This window comes from Bufo bufo, chromosome 7, assembly GCF_905171765.1.
Source record: "Bufo bufo chromosome 7, aBufBuf1.1, whole genome shotgun sequence".
In the NCBI taxonomy this organism is placed as follows: domain Eukaryota; kingdom Metazoa; phylum Chordata; class Amphibia; order Anura; family Bufonidae; genus Bufo; species Bufo bufo.
In genome coordinates this window covers 37,338,212-37,366,127 of record NC_053395.1, presented here as the reverse complement: position 1 = coordinate 37,366,127, position 27,916 = coordinate 37,338,212, and the positions used below count along the sequence as shown (strand labels likewise).

The window sequence follows — 27,916 nt, the reverse complement described above, 5'->3', positions numbered from 1 at the left end:
CCCAGAATTAATACTGTCCACATTAGTGCCCCCCAGTAATAATAATGGCCCCATTAGTGCACCCCACAAGTAATGCCCCCCCCATTAGTGCCCTCCGGTAAGAGTAATGGCCCAATTAGTGCCCCCAGGAAGAATCTTGCCCCCCATTTGTGCCCCTAGGAAGAATAATGCCCCCATTAGTGTCCCCCAGAAGAATGCCACCTATTAGTGCCCCCAGTTAGAATAATGCTCCCATTTAGTACCCCAGTTTGCTCCTCCATTTTCTTGCGCTGCGGTGAACACCCCCTGCTGATTGAAAGCTCAGGACAGGACCTGCGCTCCAGCGTGATGACATCTCGCAGGTCCTGTCCTGCACATCCAGTCAGCAGCGCGAGCAAATGGAGGAGGTCAGTGCTTTTTTTTAAGTAACACGAGGATGGGGGGTGGGGGGTATAGGTAAAGGCTGCACTAATGAGCGCTCCGCAATGGAAGCGCTCATTAGTAGCAGTCCACAAGGGAAAATTCTGGCACCGGCAGGGCCACTAAATTATCAGCATTGCCAGTGATATACCATGGAAAAATGAATCCAGCCAGCGAAGGAAGCAATATGGACAATCACAATACATTAGTAAGTACCTTGGATTGACTTTCTCTACATAATAAATGCCACTTGCTAAAGAGACACAATCCCTTTAAAGCAAAGATCTAGTTCAAGAAAAAACAAAATCATTGTCCCTGATGCCTTCCTTTTCAGCTGCAGATTTGCCAGTTCCCGGGCTCCTCTTCTGACAACCAAGATGGCCGCAGCACTGCTCAGACTACCACACAGTGTATCGGTAACACAACAATCTTCCTGCTTGCCCAGCCCCGTTCTTGGATTGGCCAGCACTGCTTATGTGAGCAGCGCTAACCAATCCTAGGGCAGCGGAAAATGTTTTAGGCTACCAAATGCACAGTGTTCCTCAGATAGTCTAAGAAGCGGTGCGGCCATCTTGGTTGACGGAAGAAGAGCCCTGGCACTGGCTGATCTGCAGCTGAAAAGGAAGGCACCAGTTAACTTTTTTTTCCTGATCCTGCGATCACTTTAAAGTCCATAGAGTGCTGCCTGCCATGCTGTGCCTGGGAGATTTGCAAAGTCTTTTTGGAATCCAAGAGGTCTCTCCTTTTTCCAAGAGCCTCCCAGATGTTCTGGAAAAGTTGGCAAGTGTGACATCCTCTGACCGTGTCCAATCAGAGCTAACGTCAGTCAGTGTAGGGACGCACCTTATTGACAAGGGGAATAGTTATCAATTTATTCATTTATTTCCAGAAGGAATAACAGAGGGACATCACAATGATAATGCAGTTCTAAGAATATTTAATGCGGCATGCAAAAACTCAACAAACATGTCAGGAGAGGAGGCAGGTCCTCTTTAAAGTTACAGGTGGGTAAAGCTCTGGCATAAGACTGCATTCTGCTCTGATGCTTATGGGTAATAACTAGTGCTACACTAAGGGCGCATTCACACGACCGTGTTTCTAGAACATTTTTTGCAGATCGGATGCAGACCCATTCATTTCAATAGGTCCGCATAAGATGCGGACAGCGCACCGTGCGCTGTCCGCATCCATATGTCTGCTCCGTGGCGCTGAAACTGTCCTATTCTTGTCCATTTTGCAGACAGGAATAGGCATTTGTCACGTAGCGCAGGGCCCGCGGAAGGGGAAAATGCGGGATGCACACAGCCGGTATCCGTGTTTTGCTGATCCGCAATTTGCGGACCACAAAACGGATACAATCGTGTGAATGCCCCCTAACTCGCATGCTTTGTGCTACGCATTTACCTCCAGTGTGTAATAAAACCGTCCATAGAACTCTACAGACACTCCTCGGTTGGACTCCACTGCATCAATAATGAATTTCAAGAGGAGCCACCACAGAGCTTCGAGGACCCTATAGTAAAGATAATGACAAGCGGAACGCATAGTGAATAAACGGTGCGACGTGACCTGCACCACATTACTAATCTTACCGCAATATTAATGAAATCATCAATGTGTAAGTCACTAATTCCTGATAATACATTGCAAAGAAGATCTGCAGGGACTATCTGTCTCCCAGTGGGATGGAGACCGGTGATCTGTGGGTACGTCTATCCAGTAAAGACAAGGCATGTAAGTAATGGTAAAGGATATGGACACTTATGCAACAATTCTTATAAAAAAATTTTGTTTCAGTGGATCTTACATTTTTTTACAAGGCCTTCTGCAAAAAAAATCCTATCATTTTGGGTCTACCGCTCTTAGGCCTCATGCACACGGACCGCCCTTGCCCGTATTGTGGCCTGCAAACAGCTTCACTTGAGTGGGTCTGCAATCCGGAAGGTGCGGAACGGAGGCACGGAACCCCACAGAAGCACTACGGAGTGCTTCTGTGGGGTTTCTCTACGTACAGTACCTCCGCACAGCAAAAAAACTGAACATGTTCTAATCCTTTGCGATGCAGACGGATCACGGACCCATTCAAGTTGAATTGGTCTGGATCCATCTGTGGAATCCTCACGGATGTTGCCCGTGCATTGGGGACTGCAAATTACGGTCCCCAATGTACGGAACGGCCGTGTGCATGAGGCTTTATGCAGATCTACAGGGTTGCAGGCTCCAAATATTCCCTGCGGAGCCTGATCCTGCAGTTATATATTAAGGCCCTTTTACTGGCAGAGGATCAGGGGGCACCACTCATTCCCTATAACTGGCTTGTATACATGTGCTGCCGATCACTAGACAAACACTCGTTTGTCAGGGGATCTCATCATTAATGCAGCACCAAAAATTGTCCTTTGTCAGCGGCACATTGTCCCATGTAAGCAGGAATGAAACTGTATGGAGATTAACAATCGTAGTACGATTGTTCATCCCCATACAGCAGCAATTATTGATGCATGTCAGTGCAACTAATGTGCAGGGGCAATGATCAGGAAGGAACGTTCCTCCTTCCTGATCATTGTCTGCTCTATCCGCCCGTGTAATAGGGCCTTTACTCATCTCCATTTGATCCCTCTGACTTTCTGTAGATTACCAAGAAGAGGTGCGTGAAGAAGTGGAGTAGCGCATGACTGCAGGATCTGACAACACATAAGGTTTATTTGTAGACTGTAACCATGGAAACATATAGGTCTTCATAGTGATAGCGTCCATATTTTTCATTATTTCTAATAATATAGCCATATGAAACCTCTTTTATCCTTAGCCCATGCTTATATGGTGTATTTACATCATCTTTTCTGAAAATATGTAAAGTTTTTAAAATATAATATGAAGTATACTATACTATTAATAAAATATATTAGTTGTTAAAGGCTATGTACACCTTTGGGGCCAATTTTTTTATGATTGCATTTTACTCATTTTGGGCTAAAAATCATTTTTTCAATTGGTGTCTATATATTCTGCCACAAAGGGTTAATTGTTTTTCTAGCTGTGTAAATCGCATTTTTTACTTTCACTTTGGGTCACCTGATAACCCTTATCTCTAAATTACTAAGAGGTCATAAACACTTATTTAAGTCACATTCTTATCAGTAAGATAAGAATTGAGCTGTAATAAATGTTTAGGAGGTCAGAGATCAGGAGCCATAAGCTGAGCTGCCTGATTCAGATCCTACTACTAGAGAAACTCAAGGCTGCACAAAGACAGTGGTTCAAAATTTTTAATTAAGACCAACTGAAAAAATGATTTTTAGCTTAAATTCAGTACAAGGCAATAATGATAAAAACAATAGCCCACAAAAGTGTACATAGCCTTTAAGACAATGCTACAAGTAGGGATGAAAAGGGCATAAAATGTTTTCTTATTAAAGAGTCAATGTGTTTTCAAAAGAGTTTTGATCAGTGGAGAATCTGAGGGCTGAGACCCCTACGATCTCGAGGAGGAGGTCAGCTGCTTGTATATTGCGCAGTTTCTCGGGACAGGCCATAGACTTTCTATTGAGCCTGTCTACTGCAGTGAGGACAAAGACTGCGATATGTGAGCGATTCTCTCCGTGTTCTAGCGATCGCTGGGGGTCTCAGCACCCAGACCTCAACCATTCAGAATTTTCAATATGTCTCTATGACATATCAAGGTTTTTTAAAACTCAGTGAACCTTTAAAAGTATTATTGCTATTTTAGTAGGTTTGTAGCGGTGACACTGACATTAAAGGGGTTTTCCAGGACTTTTCTAAGCTCTGGATAGGTCATCAGTATCTAATCGTGGCAGTCCGACACCCAGGAGAAGTCACTGGTGCTTGCAGTAGTGCTGCAGCCTTCTCTCAGTTTACCCTAGGCCATGTGATGTCACGTTCCTCGGTCACGTAGCCTTATTAAAGTGAATGGCGTTGAGCTGTGATACCAAGCACAACTGGAATATCATGCACGCCGATGTGTTTGGTGAGCTGAGAGAAGGCTACGGCACTACTGCAAGTGCCGGTATCTTCTCAAACAGCTAATTGCTGGGGGTTCCGGGAGTTAGACCCCCACCGATCAGATACTGATGATCTATCCAGAGTATAGGTCATCAGTATAAAAGTCCCGGAAAACTGCTTTAACATTATATTACAGGATTTCTCTTTATGCTGTTCCCCAAATTACTCTATAAAGTGGTTCCAAAGAAGGGGCTTCACTTTTAAGTTTTTTTTTATAACCATGGCAACCCTATACCAGCCCCACAGTGTCATATCACATTGCACCCATTCAGATTAACAGCTAACATGGAAAACATGGCCAGGCTGACTGTTCTGGCTAATTGTCACATCTGTGACAGGTCTCAGAAGGTCTGAAAGATTATCTACGCATTAGTGATCTGTCAGCCTCTTTCGGTTTCACTTTGTCTGTGTGTTGCTGGTATGTCTACACCTTCTGTTCAAGTGTGGATCATGTGACCTTTACCTCGCCCTATTTAGTCTGACTTTTCCCATCACTCCTATCACTGTCTTTTGGTGTTCTCCCCTACTACATCCGTGACACTAATAGAGGGGGATCTCAAGTGGAGATTCCCCCTCTGTGATCTCCACATGCCCTAATAAAGCACATCAGCAAGGCATGTCTTATTAAGACAATCTTTTTGAAGGGAATGTGTCATGAAAATGCAGAGTAGTGTGACAGCAGCATTTTATAGAGCAGGAGGAGCTGAGCAGATTGATATATAGTTTGTGGGGGAAAGTTCTTTATAAATTGTAATTTATTGATCTAAACCTCTGCTCTTTCTGACTTTGGGAGTCCAGTGGGCAGTCCTACTCAATGACTATGTAAACTAATAGAGGGCAGGTTGTCAATCATTGAGGGAGACCGCCCACTGGACTCCTAAGGTCAGAAAGAGCAGAGGTTTAGATCAATAAATTACAATTTATAATGTTAAATTGTCACTGGGCGCCAAAGGCGCACTCGGTCTCCCATCAGCCGCAGACCTGCTGCTTAGCTTCGGGAGCTAGGATCTGTGTTTAGCCTCGTTCCCAGGGCAGCTTTGCTAGCTGGGAGGTTCCCTGCTCCTAGGTCTGCCTTGAGCGCCGAGCTGATCACTCGGTGCTCGACTTGTCTGTCTGTCGGTCATGTGACGCTGGCCACGTCACATGACCCTCAGACCCCACTATAAATACAGGCAGCCTGCTGGCCACAGGTTGCCTGTAAATTCTAGGTACCTGGCTATTTGTTGGACTACTGAATACTACCTGATCCTGTTCCCTGACAATCCTTTGCCTGCTCCTCCTGTACTGCGCATCTCTCCTGGTATCCTGACCTCGGCTTCCACCTGACGATTCTTTGCGGACTCCTTTTGTACTTCGTTTCTCTCCTGGTATTTGACCTTGGCTTTTCCTGACTATTCTCTGCTCATTCCTTAGTACTGCGTAGCTCTCTAGATATTGACACGGTCCGTTCACGTTCCGTTATTTGTCTTGTCTGTCTTCCCAGCACGTATCCTAAGTTAGGGACTGCCGTCTAGTAGTTGTCCCCTGTCATTAGGACTTGCGAGGCAAGTAGGCAGGGCCAGGGGTGAGGGTGGAGCGCAGTGGTCACTATCCTCCCCCCTGTGTGTAGTGTACGTGACCGTCACATCAATACATTTTTATTAATATTTCAACAAGAAAAATAAGAGCAAGGTAGCAGGATATAACATATATCATATAACATATATCATACAACACATATCATATAACATATATCATCCATCAGAGTGCATAACAATAGAGGCAAAATACCAAGGAGATGATACAGCAAGGTGCGTGTGCTAGTTGGCCCTGGTGCAACTTGAAACCATCTAAACTAATCTCATTGGATACAAAGAAATACACGGTACAGGTTACATGAGACAGTCAGGCAGAGCCGTAGCGAAGCGGCTGGATAACCAGGGAACCCACTGATTATGAGCACGAATTCTGGAGCATAAAGTGGACGCAAAGATCATTTCACAGTGCATATGTGTGTTAGTTGATTGCATGACCTCAATTAACGAAGGAGATTGTGCCAGCTTCCACTGACGGGCAATAATGTTACAAGCAGGGTACAGTATATGGGCAACCGACCAACGAAATTCAGAAGGGACTTCGGATAGTCCTAAACCCAGAATTGAGAGCTTAGGAGAGAGGGAAAGATTGACTGCTGTGACATCTTTAATAGTATCCCTTATATCAGACCAAAAGGCTCTAACCAATGGGCAGGCCCACCACATATGGAGTGGGGTCCCAATTTCCCCACATCCTCTCCAGCAAAGAGGGTAATAACCGGGAACCAAATGTGCCAATCTATTAGGGGTTAGGTACCATCTTAACTGGATCTTTCTCGCCTGTTCCACGTGATTGATACATTTGGAGCTTTTGAAGGACCAATAAAGAGCCTCCCTCCATTGACATATAGAGAACGCCCTACCCAACTCTTGTTCCCATCTCAGCATGAATGGCTGTTTACTCTCAGTTACACAGGGTAAAATACTAGCATAAAGAGAAGATAACTTAGGTTTTGGGGACTTGCGGTCGGCAAAGAAAGCAAGGTAAGGATTGTTTTCCTGACAGTGCTGCCACGGCGGTAGAGAACCCAACAGGTGCCTTATTTGAAGTAACTGGTAAAACAGATTATTTGGGAGTAGGTACTTGTTGTGCAAAAAAGCAAAGTCTACTGGTGAAGATCTATCGTATAGACACCCAAGACGCTGAATTCCCCGGGCCACCCAGACTGCCAGGGAAACGTTTGGGATATGATATTCCAGTGCAACAATAGGAAGGCTATCCATTGGAATGCGGAAGAGTTTGATGGAATCTATAAGGTGAGCCCAGATAAACATTGTGGCGTGCATGGTTAACAAGGGTAAATTGTGTTGAAAACACTTCCGACTGTAAGCTGCTGGTAGGGACCAACGTCTGACATAGGTCTCCTCAATTTGAAGCCATCGTTGCGGAGAGGACGGGGACCACCATTCCAGCTCCTGTTCTGCCTAGTTAGCTAGATAATATTTATAAAGTTCAGGAACATGTAGTCCTCCACATCTTATTGGGGGATGCAGCGCTGACTTGGATATTCTGGGGCGTTTTTTACCCCATATGAAGTTAATTAAATCTTGTTGAAACCGTGCAATCAGAACCTTAGGTATGTGAAGGGGAAGGCATCTAAGACAGTACAGAATTTTAAGGAGAGATAGCATTTTAGCAGCATTAATGCAAGCAATCCAAGACAGATGAAATTGTGACATTTTGGCATAATCCCTTTTCAGTTCTGCTCTTAGATTACCCAAATTAATGGGCATGGTCTCTGCTACAGAGCGAGCTAGTTCTACACCTAGGTAAGTAATGGACTGATCAACCCATTGGAAAGAGTACATCTTCTGAAGATGCCCTTTAATGTCTCCCGGGACATGAAAATCTAAGACCTTGGTTTTCTTTTCATTTAATTTGTAATAAGAACATTGTGAGTAGGAGGTAAGTATGCGGGACAGGGCAACTAAAGAGTTTTCAGGTTCTGTCAGAGTGAGGATCCCATCATCAGCGTAGAGACCGATTACGTGAGAAAAGTCTCCCACCTGGACAGGTCCTTATGATCATCGCCAAAGGTTCTATGACTAATGCGAAAATTAGTGGTGACAGCGGATAGCCTTGCCAGGTGACGTTTGTGATTTGAAAGGGGTCAGATAGATAACCAGATGCCAACACCCTAGCAGATGGCTTAGTATACAGCCCCATTATGGGCGAGAGTATGGGACCATGAAATCCAAACTTCCACAGGACCTGTTCCAGGAACCCCTAATGTACCCTATAAAATGCTTTTTCAGCGTCGAGAGGTACAAACATCGTGGGAATCCTGGACCCCCCCCCCCCCGCCAGCTGAATAAGATTGACCATGCGTCTAGTGCCATCCCTACGCTATCTCCCAGGGACAAGTCCTACCTGATCAGGATCAACTAAGGAGTGAAGAAAAGTGTTAATACGAGAAGCCAAAATTTTTGCGTACAGCTTTAGATCCACATTCAACATGGATATGGGGCGGAAATTTGCGGGATCATCCGGGGGCTTTCCCAGTTTTGGGAGTGTGACTACTGTGGCCACCAGCATATCCGAGGGTATTACACATGTGGAGAGGAAACCATTGTACAGTGTGGCCAAATAGGGAGCCAATTGCGCTTCGGAAGGATTTGTAGTAATCGGAAATAAAGCCATTTGGGCCTGGGGCTTTGCCTAGAGGTGTGGCTTTAAGTGCTATAAGGATCTCTTCAACAGATATCGGCTTATTAAATGACAAAAGTTGTTCAGCCGAGAGGGAAGAAAGGTTCAGTGGGTCTAAGAAAGATCTTATACCCTCCTCAGTAGGTTGGGGGGTTAAAGTATCATCCCTGAGATCATACAGACGTGCATAATATGATGCAAACGCATTGGTTATCTCTTGCGGATGTGTGATCATGGACCCACCATAATGTATTTTCTCTATCCTAGAGTTTGCAGTTCTGCGTTTAAGCCTGTGTGCGAGTGAAGACCCTGCCCTATCACCCATGTGATAAAAAGAGGTTTTCAAACGACGCAACACTCTTTCATGATTATACAGGAGGCGGGATCTTGAATATAGCTGACTGTGTTGGAGATCTGCTAGGCGAGAGGGAGAAGGGTCAGACTTATATAGTTGGTTTGCTTCTTCAGGCCTCAATAAAGCCTCCGCTAACTGTCGGTCTCTATTTTACTTGAGACGAGCAGCTGATTGTAAAAGGATCCCTCTCATATACGCCTTATGAGAAAGCCACAAAGTCGAAATAGATATCTCTGGTGATTCATTGAGGCGGAAGAATTCCTGTAGATGAGTGCGATATTCCTCCATTCTTTTATCATTTTTAAGCAGATATGGATTAAGTCTCCATGATGGTGGGGGTGGGTTAGGGAGACCGGTATCTAGTACCAGCGTTAGGCTACTTTCACACTAGCGTTCGGGTGTCCGCTCGTGCGCTCCGTTTGAAGGGGCTCACGAGCGGCCCCGAACGCATCCGTCTGGCCCTAATGCATTCTCAGTGGAGGCGGATCCACTGAGAATGCATCCGCCTGCCAGCGCTCAGCCTCCGCTCCGCTCAGTGAGCGGACACCTGAACGCTGCTTGCAGCGTTCGGGTGTCCGCCTGGCCGTGCGGAGGCGAGCGGATCCGTCCAGACTTATAATGTAAGTCAATGGGGACGGATCCGCTTGAAGATGACACTATATGGCTCAATCTTCAAGCGGATCCGTTCCCCATTGACTTTCAATGTAAAGTCTGAACGGATCCGCTCAGGCTACTTTCATACTTGGAGAATTTTCTAAGTTATAATGCAGACGGATCCGTTCTGAACGGATGAAAACGTCTGCATTATCGGAGCGGATCCGTCTGATGAAACATCAGACGGATCCGCTCCGAACGCTAGTGTGAAAGTAGCCTTATAGGTGCATGGTCAGTCCATGTGTCGCACCCAACGCCCGAACCCACCGCCTTATTCAATAGATCTCTCGAGATTAGAAAATAGTCAATGCGAGACTGTGAGGAATGGGATGACGAGATATGCGTGTAGTCACGCTCACCACCGTCATGGTACTTCCAAATGTCATGCAGCGAGGTAGTTTTAAGTAAGTTTTGTAATTCTTCTCGTCTGACGCCTGCTCTTGTGTGACAGTCTAAGTCCGCATTAATTGGAATATTAAAGTCGCCACCCATTATCACAGCCCCTCTTGCTACCTTCTGGATTTTCTTAAATAGCCTATGAAGGAAGGCTTTCTGTCGTACATTGGGTGCATACACAGACACAATGGTATACTAAGTTCCCTCTATTGAACATGTTAGAATAATATATCGGCCTACAGAATCGGTAATACATTGGTGAAGTGTAAATGCCACTGAGGATTTAATGCAAATGAAAGTACCAGCTTTCCTCTTTTTAACAGATGGGGAATGAAAAATAAATGGAAAGCAGCGATGTACGCATCTATGCAGATCCGATTCCAATAAATGGGATTCCTGTATCAAGGCTAAACGGAGAGTTCAGGCCTCTCAAATTATTGGAATAAAACTTTAACCCCATGGTGAGATGATAGGTAATATATTATGCACCAGCACCTGCATGTCTGTAAAGAATCCCGGTGATATATATAGCAGTGAGTACAATAACGTTTTGGTAAATGAAATCCGAGGACACCTGCCAAAAGGGATAAACATAGAAAAAAGAAGACAAAAAAAAAAAGAGAAAATAAAAAGTCCAGATCTAACATTTCAAACATATTAGGATGTCTGCTCAGAGGGAAAGAGATCACCGGATGGGGGGAGGTATAGCAGATGGAAGTCACTTACACATACTGTCCTCCAGACATCCAAAAAAACTGTAGGGAAAGTTCAAGAGACTCACACAGTCTCCCAATCCGGAGTGTGCTTGTCAGGTTTAGGTCCAGCCATCTTGCCCGGTTGGGGTAAATTAGGTAGTAGACCCCATTTGTGCAAATTGAGTGCCGCCTCCTAAAGGGTTGGATGTACTCCCTTCTCTTAGCCAAGGTGGCGGCAGACAGGTCAGGAAATACAGAGATGCCTTTGAAAGAAGTTGACGGGGCAGAGTTTTGCCTTAGGGCCCTCGGGAACCTGTCTTTTATGTGGTAGAAATGGATGTGCGCCACAATGTCGCGTGGTAGCGAAGGGTCTAACCCTTTAGGTTTAGGAATACGGTGAATGCGATCAATAATTAAATCCATATCTGACACTGAAGGAATGTCGTCTTTTATTAAGCCTTTAAGAAGTGTCTCCAAAGCCTCAGGCTCGACTGACTCAGGGACTCCACAGAGTTTCACGTTGTTCCGTCTGTGTCGGTCCTCTAGGTCTTATAGCTTGTTCTTGAGCGCTGCTATGTCATCTTCAAGCTCCTCATGGGCATCGATCAGAGCATTGTGAGACGTGGCGAACTCCGCCATTTTCCCTTCCACATGCGTGGTACGCTCACCTAGACTCTGGAGTTCGCGCCGAAACTCTTTCAGCATGGCTGTAATGTCATTTTTGAGGGAGGAGCGGAGCGATTCTAGCATGGCGTGCATGGCGCCTTCAGTTAGAGGGAAGGAAGGTGAGCCCGTGGGTGTGGGATCCACTGGAGCTAAAGAAGACCCGGATGATGGAGCCGGGAAGATCGCCACCATAAGCTGTGAGCCGGAATGAGCTGGGCTGGATGTCGCCGGTCTGGCAAAAAACTCTGAGCTTCTTCGGCGCCATCAGCGTGCAGGCCACGCCCCCACAAATTACAATTTATAAAGAACTTTCCCCCACAAAACTATCAATCTGCTCAGCTCCTCCTGCTCTATAACATGCTGCTGTCAGATTGGACTGCATTCTTGATACGACAGGATCCCTTTAAAATCATATGAGACTAATAGCTGAGTGTATAATAATAATGCTTTTGATGGGTAACATGTCCCCCCAACTTCATTGGTTTCATTTGTAACGCCCCAGAGTGGCATTACTACTTCGGCACCCTGCTACTATCTCTAACGGGCTAACAAAGCGGCATCTTATGTATTTTGTTCAGGTCCTACACACTGTGCATTTCTAATGTTTGTAACTATTATGTTCCCATGTAATGTGCCTGGTTCACCAGCAGGTGGCAGCAAACACGGCAGAGCTGCAGTTAGGTAGAATGGAGCTTCCCATTCCATTCTAACCCACCCCCGCCTGTAGAGAAGTGGGCGAGTCCAACTTCCTGGTGGAAGGGTGGAGACCAGTGAGAGTTAGTCTAGCTGCTAGGGGAAGGTGTGCAAGGCACGTCTCTGCAGGACGTGCCCACGCCAGCCAGAGCACCCTAAGCTCTGCTGGCCATGGAGGCCAAAGCTTGAAGCCTCAAAAGCCAGGAGTTCCCTGGCATAACTTAAGAGTCAGACTACAGAGAGAAGGTGCAGCAGACAGAAGAATCTGAGTTATACAGTCAGCCTGTCAGTACAGCAGAGCCAGAGAGAAACAGATGTAGCAGAGTTGAGTTTGCCTGCTAGTTTTAATGCTAAAGCGTGCTGGGACCAAGACAAAGCTTGAAGATTGTTTCTGATGAACGTTTATTCAAGTAAAGCTGCTGTTCAACTATATACAAGGACTCAATTATTCCCCCTATTCATTGCTTCGGAGCCAAAGCCTGAAGTCCAGCCGTATCCAAGTAGGAGCACCGTGACACATATTAAGAGACATTTTAGGCCGCAACATACCACTCGGCATTTCCTACACCTGGGACGCGCGTTATATAGTAGGGCCCTGGGGGGAGGCCGCCCGTTGCAAAATTGGCGTCACGAACAGGATTTACTTGCGTGCCTGTATACTACAAGGCCTACAGATTTGACAGAAAACCCTCTAAAAATGACTTTATTGCGGAGCGACAGGCGCAGGAAAGTGAGCACCGGCATCCGATGGGTTAATCCGCCATCTTTGCCTGTGATGGCGTATCTTCTTCTTGTACTTCAAGAGCGGGAAAACAAGAGAACGCCCAGTCCAAGAGCGGGAAACGACAGCCTTCCCCACAGGGAACAACCCAGTGCAAAGAAAGGAAGTGAGGACTCCACCTCTAAAGCTCCTTCTCCCTTACCAGTTTGTGTTGGCAAAAGAGGAAGTAAGATGGCGCGGCCTAAGCCGAACTGGAGTGACATGGCCTGGGGAGATGACATGCCCGAAATGCAGGCTGCCCTGCAGGAGATACACTTATCTCAAATACAGCGATGACCAAAGCAGAAGTCTGAGGCGTCCGCCGCGCTGGTATCTACTCCGCTGACCAGGAAGAGTGGTACATCTGCTGGCCTGAACCCGATGGTTCCCAAAAAAGTGACAGCCCACGCGATGACTATGTGGGACTACAAAAAAGCTATTGAAGACTGGGTGGTCCGCGTTTTAGACCATCCACAGCCGAGAGATCCAGAATTGGAGCAGGGCAGAGGAAGAGAGAGGAAGTCAGTGGAGCTCCACTACAGCAACAAGCTTAGCATACAAGAGGCAGGAGAGACCTCTAATGTCTTTTAGCAGCAGTAGCAGCGAAGAAGATTTCAAGAACCTCCTTTAAGGAGCTTCTTCACCAGCCTGCTTAAAGAAAAGGAGAACCATGCACTAATGGGAGCCACTTCATGGACTGGACTTGACGGGTGAGGACGTGTTGGCTGTTTTGTGTGTCTTGTTGCCCCGTTTTGCCCTCACCCAGATGGCCATGCTCGTTAGGACTCCCCCAAGTTACAGGAAAATGCTTCCCAGTTGAGCAAGTCTGCGCACCAATCCCCCCCCCCCCCCCCCTTCTCAGGTTAATTTGGAGCCCCTTTGCTTAAAAAGGTTCTCATTACCATTTGCTGCTACTTTACATTTTATATTACTACCTCATGTGGATTACAAATGACATTGTGCCTTATGTGGATACCACATAATGACGTTGTTATTTCCCGTGGATTATTGGACTTTTTGCACTAAAGGTTCCAGTTTGGTGCATTTCATCCGCCAGCACTGAAGAAAAGGACTCTAATGTGATTTGACACAGTGGACGCTCAGCTCCTACCTGTACAAGTTTTCCTTCACCAAGGTTTCACTCAGTATAATTAACTTGTCATCCAGATATTTCATTAGTGGAGACACAGCCTGAAACAGATTACACAACACATGTCAGTGATTAAAATTACAGATAAATTACCAATGTTCCAATGGATGAGCCATAAATTAATTCTGATTATCACTGTAAGTATTTCCATATTTGTGGAGATCTTCATAAACATGATAGTGATTGCACTGACAGGGGGCTAAAAATACAGCACAATGCTCCTCACTCCTGCAGATCACAGGACGCACTTATTGCCTGCTGGAAGACGGGGGAAGTCGTGAGATGTATTAAAAGGGGTGTCCAGCTTTTACTAAGTGGTGGCCTATCCTCAGGATTGGCCATCACTAGCTGGTCAGCAGGGGAAGCTGGGTGTCAGAAGCTCGCCAATCAGCTCGTGATGGCCTATCTTGGGCCCATCCTGCGAGGATAGGCCACTACTAAATAAAAGCTTGAAAATGTATTAAAGTCTTAAAATATTCAGTGAATATACATCCTTGAATTGTTTGTTGGAGTAAAAAGTGCCAAATTTATTAAAAGGTGCATACTTCTTAATAAATCTGGTGCATTCTGGGCTGAAATCTATGCTTACAGCAGGCAGAGCTGTTGAAAAGTGAAGGGAAACCTGGGCAGGGTTTATCAGGAGTGACCGTGGTTTCCACTGTATTAAAAGCAGTTGTGCCAAGTTTTGAAATGAACCCCTATTCACAGGATAGGGGATAACTAACCGATCAATGGGTGTCCAACCGCTGGGACCCCCACCGATCCTGAAAACAGGGTTCCCCCGATCTGATGGTGCCGCATGTCGAGCTTGTGCCCTGCCGCTCTAATCAATATCTATGGGACTGCCGGAGATAGCGGAGTACAGAGCTTGGCTATTTTCAGCGATCCCATAGAGAATGAATAGAAAAGCAGACTGCATGCTTGACCTGCTGCTCCAACAGATCAGGGTACCAGGAATCTCGTTCTTAGGATTGTTTGGGGTCCCAGCAGTTGGACCCTACCAATCAGGTACCTGAGGATAACTTCAAAACTTGCCACAACCCCTTTTAATACAGTGGAGACCACGCTCACTCCTGATAAACTCTGCCCAGCTTTGCCTTCACTTTTCGGCAGTGTCAAGTGGCAAGAAAAGTTGCAAATTATCCGTGTAGGACTGCTCCATAATTTGGGAATTTTTTATGCAACAAAGCTGTTGCAAATGGCATAATAAATTCCCCCCACATCCAAAGTGTTGTGCGGTTACTTGAAGGTTTTCATTTTAATCAGTCGTTTAGCTTTCAGATTTCATTCTAGCACTTGACAGTAAAATGGAGAACGTGAGCTTTCCTTGTGTACGTACCTCATCATTCTGGATGGAATCCGGTGATAAGCTTATGTGCTGTATATATTTCTTTATATCTCCGATCATCTGCAGAGACAGCAGGATTATATATACATATATAGCATTGTATACACTCACCTAAAGAATTATTAGGAACACCATACTAATACAGTGTTGGACCCCCTTTTGCCTTCAGAACTGCCTTAATTCTACGTGGCATTGATTCCACAAGGTGCTGATAGCATTCTTTAGAAATGTTGGCCCATATTGATAGGATAGCATCTTGCAGTTGATGGAGATTTGAGGGATGCACATCCAGGGCACGAAGCTCCCGTTCCACCACATCCCAAAGATGCTCTATTGGGTTGAGATCTGGTGACTGTGGGGCCATTTTAGTACAGTGAACTCATTGTCATGTTCAAGAAACCAATTTGAAATGATTCGAGCTTTGTGAGATGGTGCATTATCCTGCTGGAAGTAGCCGTCAGAGGATGGATACATGTTCTAATTCTGTTTACGCCAAATTCGGACTCTACCATTTGAATGTCTCAACAGAAATCGAGACTCATCAGACCAGGCAACATTTTTCCAGTTTTCAACAGTCCAATTTTGGTGAGCTCGTGCAAATTGTAGCCTCTTTTTCCTATTTGTAGTGGAGCTGAATGGTACCCGGTGGGGTCTTCTGCTGTTGTAGCCCATCCACCTCAAGGTTGTGCGTGTTGTGGCTTCACAAATGCTTTGCTGCATACCTCGGTTGTAACGAGTGGTTATTTCAGTCAACGTTGCTCAGCTTGAATCAGTCGGCCCATTCTCCTCTGACCTCTAGCATCCACAAGGTATTTTTAACCCACAGGACTGCCGCATACTGGATGTTTTTCCCTTTTCACACCATTCTTTGTAAACCCTAGAAATGGTTTTGCGTTAAAATCCCAGTAACTGAGCAGATTGTGAAATACTCAGACCGGCCCGTCTGGCACCAACAACCATGCCACGCTCAAAATTGCTTAAATCACCTTTCTTTCCCATTCTGACATTCAGTTTGGAGTTCAGGAGATTGTCTTGACCAGGACCACCCCCCTAAATGCATTGAAGCAACTGCCATGTGATTGGTTGACTTGATAATTGCATTAATGAGAAATAGAACAGGTGTTCCTAATAATTCTTTAGGTGAGTGTATATATATAGTATACAGTAAAGATTTTGCACAGATAATGGACATGGACAAGGATCTCATAGGGATGGGGCTGGTGCAAATGACGGGCGTTTCTGAGCAGACTTAAAATCTCCTGCTAATTAGAAGAAAAGTTTGGGCAGGTTGAAATCTAGCACCCTTCTTTCGACCTTTATTTGCTGTCAAGGGATAATTGTGAATCCCCCTTACAGGCCTATCCCACAGGAACTGGATAAAGTCTAGCCAATGTTGGGGGGATTGCATAAAATAATAAAAACCCAATACTCAACTGTTAAATTTCCCATTGTTGCAAAAGAAAAATGCGCCAGACGCAACAATGTGTGAGGGCGGTATAAATAACACCCCTGGCCCAGTGAAAAGCTGAAAATCCTTGAGTGCAGGCATATCATGGGGTGGAACCTAGGGCAGGCAAAGTCAGTCCACTACAGATACTGCTCCCTCCTGCTGAGGTCCAGAAAGGTAGTGGCAATAAAACAAAAATAAAAAAGGGGAATCGGGAGCGTTAATTGATAAAAGTGGACTGTTATTGAAAAAAGAAATAGAAAAAACAAGCAGGGTAATGATCTCGAAAGGGGTTTCCATCAGACCTATGGGTTTAATGAAGAAGGAAGACCCTCTTTGGAACACGTTACCCTGCTTGTTTTTTGCATTTATATTTTTAATAAAAGGTCCACTTATCAGTTAGCGCTCCCGATTCCCCTTTTTTATTTTAATTTTTTTTATTGATGCTACTGATTCGGCTTTGTTTACTTGGCTGCAGTGATGTAGACGGGCACATCATCACTGCAGCCAAATAAACAAAGCCAGAGCGGTGGCGCTGAAATGGCAGTCGATATAACAGGTGACTGTTGGGTCTTCCCCTCCTTGGCTAAATTTTGTCTGATCTCAGACCCTTTAAGGCTACAAAGGCAAAATCCAGACCATGCTGTCGCCCATAGTTGTTTGCCAGGTTAACCAATCAGAGTTACATGCCAAACTTTGACTCCAATCGTGGAATCAGGATGTTGGCTGCTGTATGTTCTTCTGATCATTATGTCTGGGTCAACCTGGAACAATCACAAGCCTTAGCTGCAGAGTTATGGATGCTGAGTCCATATTTCCAGGTAGACCGCCATTATGGCAGCTGATAATCAAACCCGAGTGTAAAGAAGGGAGGCCTCATCTGGAACACACCAGTTAATGGAGAATGTTGGGGTTCAATGTAATAATTGCATTACCCTTTCTGTTAGCTGCGAGATCATGTTCTTGGCTTCCCTCTGCATGTCTATATCAATATTCTGAAGCTGGGTACTCAACGCCTTTTGCACCTGCTGCTTCGCTTCGCTGCCACTTGTTTGTTCTGCTGCTGTCTCAAGAGACTTCCAATCTAGATTTTTCAGGACATTGCCCATGAACTTGCGCACATGCTCGATGTTATTCAGGATTATGCAGGGCTGCTCAAAGAAAATCAGTACAAAAAATAAATAAATGGCTGAAGATGACATGAAAGGATAACTGTCTTTTTTATTTTATTTGCTAGTTTATTAGAGCTAGGCATGTATACCTGAGTTAGTCTGTCCATGATTGCCAAAAGATCTGTAATTACCTTATAATAACTGCTTTCATTAATGTCCTCTGTCCCTTTCCACTGCTCCCCTAAAAGACAGTTGCTATGGCTTGTCTGTCTCTGGCTAAGAAGACAGAGGGGCGGTCCTTCACACTGCATGCCTGCATTAGGCTTCAGAGTGAGGAGGCGTGTCTCTCAGTAATCCAATCTGATTGGCTGGCAGGGAGCTTCTGGCTACAGCAAGTGTGTATGTGAAGTGAGGGAAAGCAGTTTTGGCCTCAGAGAACTGGCAGAGGAGCCATCTTAAGAAGGTCCTCATATTGTAAATATTTAAACAGCCGTAACTAAGGGAAAAACTCAAGGAAAACAGTGGTATGTGAAGAAACTAAAGATTGCTTTATGCGTAATGCTGCTGCAGCAGTAACATATGCTAAAATAGATTTTTTGATGAAAACATGACAGTTACCCTTTAAGTAAGAAACAAGCAATCCGATTTTAAGCCTATCCACAGATTGATGGTTGTCTGACCACTAGATCCCCTGTCTGAATGGCAGTACGTATGTTGGTCTACAAGCTCCATTAACAATGATACAACTGACGTAGACAGGGCCCTGAATGGAGTAATGGTCCAACATGAGCACTACCACCCCATCCAGAGGGTTAACTCTTGGGATCGCTGGGGCACTAACATTTGGACCCCCAGTGATCTGACCATACATTTTGTGGGATAACCCATTTAAAGTTAACCCAAGTTACTGGTCTTATGAGAGGTAACAGATGGGGTTCCTTGTTCAGGGCTTCCCCTATTAGTACAGGGTTATGTGGAGCACTGCATTGCCATTTGGTAACTCCCGGAGCAAACCAAAATTGTCTTGATTTGTAAGGTTGCCATACTTGGGAGCCATGTAACACAGACCACGAACACAACTGTGTGTGAGGGGCCTAAAGCAGTATCCAGCCTGTGAGGGGCCTAAAGCAGTATCCAGCCTGCGAGGAACCTAAAGCAGTATCCGGCATGGCTTCAGAGGACCACAGGGAAAAGATTAAAATCAGTGCAGTCTATAGAATCTGTGGAGTACATTTGATTTCTGTGGTTCCCCACAATATGAGGAGGGTTTTTCAAAAATGGGCATCAGTGATAGATTGTTGTATGGCCTTATTTAAAGGGACATTCCATCACTTTTTCACATTTGTCATTTTCTAAATTATTTTTTATAAAAACAAACAAACGGGTGGATGGTTTTCTGGATGTAGTTTTCTGAAGTCACTCCATGTATTCTCCTTTCTGTCTTGTCTCTCAGTTTAGACTTTTAGCACAGCAAACAGCCTCGCTTAACTCTCTCAGTGAGACCATCACTGTGGCCAGAGAGAGCCCCTGTAGTGACTCAATTAGAGCATCACACTGATCAGTGCAATGTTCATCTTTGGGCATCTTTATCTGGGGCTATATAGAGAACAATAGAGCTGGAATATAATTCCTACTATTATCATGAGGACTACCCTTCCGATAACATCTTCCCCTCACAGCAGCAGTAAGCTGAAAATGTATTACCTATCGTATCATTTGTGCTGACTGCTTCATTTTTAGTGGTATAGTACAAAGGGATTGTTCAAGTCAAACAACTCATGTTATACCTATAGTGGATTTGTGACTTACCTGTTCTGTAACTACAGTATGTCCTGCTGATTGGTGATTGGTTTTATCAACTTTACGTTTAATTGCTTCTGAATAATATATTGCTGCTTTGCACATATCCTAAAACATAAAACGGTCAAATACATATTATTAGCTTAACAAAACATTCTAGTAATTACCTAATAAAATTATACTGTATGTAAAAGCAGACAAGGGATTAACATCTTTAGGTTTTAAACTGTTAATTGGAGACTTGACATTTAGCGAATATTTTTTGTACTTTTAATTTGGTCATTTTACATTTTTTTGAGTTTTAATTTTTGAGCTTGCTTTTGAATATTATGTAATAGACCTAGGTGTAAGATATACTGTACCAGAAGGGGGCTCAAAAACAAGTCAAATACAAATCTGTAGGTCATGCAGTAAATGTAAGTGACAATCTATACATTATTTGTAGTGGAGAGACACCTATTGACTTTTAAGAGTCTTTCAAATTTGTGACTATAGCCAAAAAGAAAAAAAAGAAAAGCTTTGGTTTTCTATTACGTTTTAACTGCCAAAGGAGTTAACATGGAAAAGGAAAAAGTGCAAGTGCAAGGGCAGCCATGGCCACCAAATCTCTGCTGTTTTAAACAGCAAATACCTGGGGCTAATGTCTGCGATCGGCGATAACAACAATCACAGACATTTAATCCCTCAGATGCTGTGGTCAAATGTGACAATGGCATCTGGGAGTTGAAAACCTGGAAGAGCTGCACTTCCAGGCCTGGAACGGCTCCCCCACACACAGTTCGGGGGAACCATTCATTCACTGTGAAAGGCCTGAGCCTGTGGTGGAATTGCATTTTTTTCCTAATTCCACTCCATTTGAAATTTTTTCCCAGCTTCCTGCAACAGGATATGCAACATATGCTATTACAAAGTACAACTGCAAAAAAAAAGGCCTCATACAGCTATGTGAACTGAAAAATTAAAAAAGTTATGGCTCTGGGAAACCAAGGAGTAAAAAATAAAAACACAAAACCTCAGAGACCATGGGATGAAGAAATATTTTCCCCCACTTTTACTTGGCTATGTACAGTGGCTTCCTTACTTACATCAGAAATCTGAGTTAAAAAGACAAAGGCCTCAGAGGAGTCCGGCCAGGAAAGCTGTGCCCAAAACTCTTGGATTTGTGAGAAGCATATAGTGACATCTACCGCTGAGCTGCTGTGCTTAGAAAGAGAGTCCACATACTCAAGCTGCGTGAAGAAAAGGAATAGATAGAAATTCTGAGAATTAACAACTTCAGTGAATTATAGCAAATACGTGATGTGTAAGAGAAAAAAAAGAATGGTGAAGAGAGATCCAAGTCAGTGGCATACCTCCCATGGAGGCAGACCGTGCTACTGCTATGTACCCCATGGGATGGGGAGGCCAAAGCTGAAAATCTTCTCCTGTTCCCAACATAGATTCACTGCATTTTCAGGCAGCCACCACTAGGGGGAGCTCAGTGCAAACAGATTATTAACAGCTTCCATTAATAGCTATGGTAACTGTTTAAATTCTTATACACAGAGCTCCCCCTAGTGGTGGCTGCAGGCAGACAGTTTTACAGTGTACTTTTTCTGACACAGCAGTTGGATAAAGTAGAGAGGTAAAGGGGGAGTTTTTTCATATTTTTTTTAATTAACCACTTTACATCCGGGCCATTTTCCCCCTTCCTGACAGAGCCTAATTTTGCAAATCTGACATGTGTCACTTTATGTGGTAATAACTTTGGAACGCTTTTACTTATCCAAGCCATTCTGAGATTGTTTTCTCGTGACACATTGTACTTCATGACAGTGATAAATTTGAGTCGATATATTTCACCTTTAATTTTAAAATAATCCAAAATTTACAAAACATTTGGAAAAATTAGCAATTTTCTAAATTTCAATTTCTCTGCTTTTAAAACAGAAAGTGATACCTCATAAAATATTTAATACTTAACATTCCCCATCTGTCTACTTTATGTTGGCATCATTTTGTAAATGTCATTTTTTTTTTTAGGACGTTAGAAGGCTTAGAATTGTAGAAGCAATTCTTAAAATTTGTAAGAAAATTTCCAAAACCCACTTTTTAAGGACCAGTTCAGGTCTGAAGTCACTTTGCGGGGCTTACATAGTGGAAACCCCCATAAATGACCCAATTGTAAAAACTACACCCTCAAGTTACTCAAAACTGATTTTACAAACTTTGTTAACCCTTTAGGTGTTCCACAAGAATTAAAGGAAAATGGAGATGACATTTCTAGATTTCACTTTTTTGGCTGATTTTTCATTATAATCCATTTTTTTCTTTAACACATCGAGGGTTAACAGCCAAACAAAACTCAATATTTATTACCCTATAACACCCCATATGTGGTAGTAAACTGATGTAAGGGCACACGGCAGGGCGCAGAAGAAAAGGAAGCCCGTATGGTTTTTAGAAGGCAGATTTACCTGAACTGGTTTTTAGATGCCATGTCCCATTTGAAGCCCCCCTGATGCACCCTTACAATAGAAACTCCCAAAAAGTTACCCCATTTTGGAAACTAGGGGATATACATATAATTTTTATTAAAAAGAGGCAAGGTAACAAAAAAATGGCCGTTTTGGCACTGTTTTTATTTTTTCCAACATTCATCTGACAGGTTAGATAATGTGCCATTTTTATAGACAAAGTAGTTACGGACGCAATGATATGAAATATGTCTACTTTCTTTGTTTGTTTCAGTTTTACATAATAAAGCATTTTTGAAAAAAATAAAAAGTTTTTGTGTCTCTATTTTCTGAACGTCATATTTTTTTATTTGTCTGCCGATCGTCTGGTGCAGGGGCTTGTTTTTTGCAGGAATAGTTGACGTTTTTATTGGTACCGTTTTTGGATTTTTTGATCATTCATTATTTCACTTTATGGTGCAAGGTGACCAAAAAATTGGTTGTTTTAGCACAGTTTCTATTTATTTATTTATTTATTTATTTTTACAGCGTTCACCTGAGTGATTAGGTCATGTGACATTTTTATAGAGCAGATCGTTATGGATGTGGAAATACCTAATATGTATACTTTTTCTTATTTATTTAAGTTTTACACAATGATAGCATTTTTGAAACCAAAAAAATTATGTTTTAGTGTCTCCATAGTCTGAGAGCTATAGCTTTTTTATTTTTTGACCGATTGTCTTAGTTATGGCCTCATTTTTTGCAGGATGCGGTGATGATTTGATTGCTACTATTTTGGGGGGCATACGCCTTTTTGATAGCTTGTTGTTGCACTTTATGTGATGTTAGGTGACAAAAAATGTTTTTTTTGGCACAGTTTTTTTTTTTTATGATATTCACCTGAAGAGTTAGGTCATGTGATATTTTTATAGGGCTGTTTTTTACAGATGCGGCGATACCTAATATGTCCAATTTTTTTATTTATTTCACTTTAACACAAAAATAGCAGTTTTGAAGGAAAAAAAACATATTTTAGTGTCTCCATTGTCTGAGAGTCATAGTTTTTTTATTTTTCAACTGCTTGTCTTAGGTAAGGTTTTATTTTTTGCGGGATGAGGTGACGGTTTTATTGGTACCATTGGTACCTTTTTGATCACTCGGAGTTGCACTTTTTGTGATGTCAGTTGACAAAAATGGCTTTTTTGGACACAGTTTTTATTTTTGAATCACTTAATTGGGGAATTATTTTTTTTTACATGTGAAACCCTTTTTTTTACATACTTTATTGTTCTTTATTTTTTATTTTTTTTATTTTACACTTTTCGTCCCCAATAAGGTCATACAAGACATTTACCTTCACTTTTTTTTTTTTTGTTTCACCATTGATTTCTTTTGTAACTGGGGCTGACATAGTTGCCCAAGTTGTAGGGGAGATACAGCCCCCAGGGAGGCTGTACAGCAGAATACAACGCTGTACAGCCTCAGTGCAGGGCTGATCGAGGTCTGTAGAAGACCTGACAGCTCCTGCACTCTCGCATAGCGCTTCCTGATCTGTATACACAGCGCTCACTGAGCGCTGTGTATACAGCGATTTAGAAGGCTGGGACACCTGGGAACTGTCCCTGCCTTCTCACTGACAGCGGGCCACCCGCTCGGCAGCTGCACGATTAGCGTGCAGCTGCCATCTCTGAGTAGACGTTACAGAATGTCCATTCAGAGATAAACATCCACCCATAGGACGTTTATATCCTATGGCGCGGATGTGAAGTGGTTAAAATGTCTTCCATGTAATAAAAAATTATAAATTGAGAAATATGGGGATGAACGCATTATGTTCCATGTTGCCTGGGAGGGTTTGATGCGCACATGGGGGACAGGCAGGGGGAGGGGAGATCCATACTAAGTTTTGCTAAAGGGCCTTTCAAGAACTGTGCATACTCCTTATACAAGATAACCTTAAAGGGAATATTCGTAAAAAAATAATAAAATCCATGCTAAATAATTTCTTACTATATCTGTACAATGGTCGAAGCTCCTTATATCTGACACAGAGCTCCAAATCCACTGCATTTCCATAAAAATAAATTATACAATTTTGAGTTGCTTCAGCCACCACTAGAGGGTGTTAACTGTCTATGGTTTGTTTTATTATCGAGTTCAGTGTAAAAAATAAATGAAGCAAACTACTCAACTTCCTCAGAACATAATCATTTAAAGAGGTTCTCCAGCCATTTCACCTAAACCATAGGTGTTAGTAACCTGTGAAAGGAAGAGCTTTTACACTACTCACCCATCTCTCACTACACCGATGATGCCGTCTCGGTACCCTAATGCTGCTGAACAGGAAAAGAAGCAGCCACATCAGAGTAGCGTAGACGGCGGCATCAGCAGAGCGATGGATGGGTCGGTAGTATGTAAAAGTTCCACTGGTTAATAACACATACGGTTTAGGTGAAATGGCCAGAGAACCCCTTTAAGCCTATGTTTTTGAAGTTGATCTGTATCAGAAAAACAGATTTCCAAATGTAACGCCCCGCTAGCGGGGCATTACCACTCTTTTTGCCCCATCCCTATCTCTTATGGTTGATACAATGTCATCTTGTGTCATCTTATGTATTTATTCCATATCCTGCAAAAATGTGTATTCATTTCCATGCAACTGTTGTATTATATGTAATGTACCTGGTTCATCAGCAGATGGAGGCAATATTGGCAGAGCTATTTTGCCTGGAATGGACCCTTTTTGTCCATTCCAGCCCTCTCTAGAGAGGGAGGAGTTTTTAGTTTAGTTAGTAAAGGTCTGTCTGGCCTACCCCCTCTCCAAGGGAGGTTGTGCTGTAGGGAGCTCGTCCCTGCTGGGAGAGTCCTGCCTAGGCCAGCAGAGCACTATCTGCTCTGCTGGAGCAAGACAAAAGAGTAGAAAAGCCTCCAAAGTCAGGAGTAAGGATTCCCTGAATAAAGACAAAGACAAAGATACAGATCAAGATAAAGAAAGAGTCAGACTACAGAAAGCTAAGTTGCAGCCAGTATAGCAGGGCTGAATGAGTTCAGATGTAGCAGAGCTGATTGCGTTTGCCAGCCAAAAGTTAATACAAAATCTGTTGATAACCAAGATAAAGTTTGGAAGATTGTTCCTGTGGTGCAAGTTTATTCAAGTAAAGCTGTTAACTACTTCAATACCAGTCTGCAAATCCCTCAACTGTTAACCCTTTCATCACTGCTTCAGACGACCACGCTTGGGGTTCTGGATATCCAGGTAGGAGCACCGTGACAAGTGCAAAAGCCGCACCTAAAGGGACACTAGGGGCAACTCTTACACCACTCTGGCATTCCTACACCTCGGTCCCACCATCACCTTCTACATAGGGGGATTTATTCCCTCGTTGCTGAAATGCAACTGATGTCATGACAAAACTCAAAAAACTCTTATAACACCTGTAGAAGAGACCCCGGGCGCGGGACCTGCCCACTGCACAACCACTGTAAAGATATGTTATGAAATTTATCTGCAATGAACGTTGGACCTAAAAATGTGATCCCTCCAACACATCAGTTTAAGACCAAATTTTTAAGGGTTTATCTCATCATGACAATCCATTTTAGATTCAAACCAGTCTTGGAAATAGCTGATCATAGCTGGTTCAATTTCTGAGACTCCCAGGAGATCAGCTCTTATCAATATATTTATAGTGTGTGGTGCGGGAACAGAGGAAACTCCAACACGCAGAGAACATACAAACTCCATGCAGGACCACAGCGCTGCGCAGGAACAGTGCTAACCACTGAGCCACCGTATTACACTTGTAAGGATCACAGGTCTAGGTGCACAACTTCCAGACTACCAGCTTTAAAGCCTCTGAGCGTGGGGTCATGCAATGGGTTAGGTATGAATATTTCTGGGTGCACATTACACCGAAAACTGGTGCACATTACACCGAAAATCTACTCCAGCTCCTGGCTGGAGTAGACTTCTGTTCTGGGGCATGGACAGCAGAAAATGCGACAAATGTATTAAAAGAAGTTGCCAGAACTTCCTCAAAGGGTTTTTTACTAAGACCAGCATGTTAAACATCTGTCTTTAGTAAATGACCCCTATTATGTACTGTTTGAAATGTGTTACGTTTTATGAAACATGGACGTGCGGTGGTGACCATTGCAGCTGGATTTAGTCAGGAGCAGGCAGTCACCTGAGGCTCCTTAGTGTGGAAAGGTCAGGGAAATGGGCCCCCTAGTGGAGTAGTTTGGATAGGTACAAGGTGTGTACACTTCTGAATAATATGGCACTGGAAAATGTCAGCCCCAGATACGTGACTGTTGTTGAATGTGCCTGATAGAAAGATATTTCAGCAAGAAACCCTCTGTGTTGCCTGCACATTTCTGGTACCTCATCCTGGTGGGTGTCACTTTTACATCTGGCCTTTACATACAGTTCAAGCGGTAACATCTGTACAGCTGCAAGAAAGCACCATGGCCCCTGTATGTGACTGATGTAATATCAATGATACTGTGACTCTTTATGCAAATACATACTGAGTTAGAGATACTGCAGCTGCACAACCCTCTTCTCTCCTCATCCTCCTTGTACTGAGGTAGAGATACTGCAGCTGCATACCCCTCTTTCCTCCTCCTTCTTGTTCTGAGGTAGAGATACTGCAGCTGCATACCCCTCTTCCCTCCTCCTCCTCCTTGTACTGAGGTAGAGATACTGCAGCTGCATACCCCTCTTCCCTCCTCCTCCTTGTACTGAGGTAGAGATTTTGCAGCTGCATACCCCTCTTCCCTCCTCCTCCTTGTACTGAGGTAGAGATACTGCAGCTGCATACCCCTCTTCCCTCCTCCTCCTCCTTGTACTGAGGTAGAGATACTGCAGTAGCATACCCCTCTTTCCTCCTCCTTCTTGTTCTGAGGTAGAGATACTGCAGCTGCATACCCCTCTTCCCTCCTCCTCCTTGTACTGAGGTAGAGATACTGCAGCTGCATACCCCTCTTCCCTCCTCCTCCTCCTTGTACTGAGGTAGAGATACTGAAGCTGCATACCCCTCTTCCCTCCTCCTCCTTGTACTGAGGTAGAGATACTGCAGCTGCATACCCCTCTTCCCTCCGTCTCCTCCTTGTACTGAGGTAGAGATACTGCAGCTGCATACCCCTCTTCCCTCCTCCTTGTACTGAGGTAGAGATACTGCAGCTGCATACCCCTCTTCCCTCCTCCTCCTTGTACTCAGGTAGAGATACTGCAGCTGCATACCCCTCTTCCCTCCTCCTCCTCCTTGTACTGAGGTAGAGATACTGAAGCTGCATACCCCTCTTCCCTCCTCCTCCTTGTACTGAGGTAGAGATACTGCAGCTGCATACCCCTCTTCCCTCCTCCTCCTTGTAGTGAGGTAGAGATACTGCAGCTGCATACCCCTATTTCCCTCCTCTTCCTTGTATTGAAGTAGAGATAGAGCAGCTGCATACCCTCTTCCCTCCTCATCCTCCTTGTACTGAAGTAGAGATACTGCAGCTGCATACCCCTCTTTCCTCACCTTCCTTTTACTGAGGTAGAGATACTGTAGCTGCATTCCTCTCTTCCTCCTCCTCCTTGTACTGAGGTAGAGATACTGCAGCTGCACACCCCTCTTCCCTTCTCCTTTTTGTCTACTATTAATCCTAGGGCTCCAGTGACTTTTGTTATCCAACCTTGATCTTTCCTGATGGGGGAACATGTCATGGGCAGCTTACAGCAACTTTAAGAACTCTGATGATGTCAGACTTGCTGT

The 27,916-nt window shown here is 43.9% G+C and overlaps 1 protein-coding gene across 1 annotated transcript in view; it reads right to left on the bottom strand.

Moving 5' to 3' along the window:
- BAIAP3 (BAI1 associated protein 3) overlaps positions 1-27,916 on the bottom strand; it is a 143,532-nt gene that overhangs the window by 10,172 nt on the left and 105,444 nt on the right. Inside the window, exons 22-27 of the mRNA XM_040440180.1 lie at positions 20,805-20,948; positions 19,729-19,827; positions 17,743-17,958; positions 15,352-15,420; positions 13,974-14,053; positions 1,804-1,912 (exon numbers count right to left, since the gene is read on the bottom strand). Of these exons, the coding sequence (XP_040296114.1) occupies positions 1,804-1,912; positions 13,974-14,053; positions 15,352-15,420; positions 17,743-17,958; positions 19,729-19,827; positions 20,805-20,948 (717 nt within the window). The remainder of the gene's footprint in view (positions 1-1,803; positions 1,913-13,973; positions 14,054-15,351; positions 15,421-17,742; positions 17,959-19,728; positions 19,828-20,804; positions 20,949-27,916) is intronic.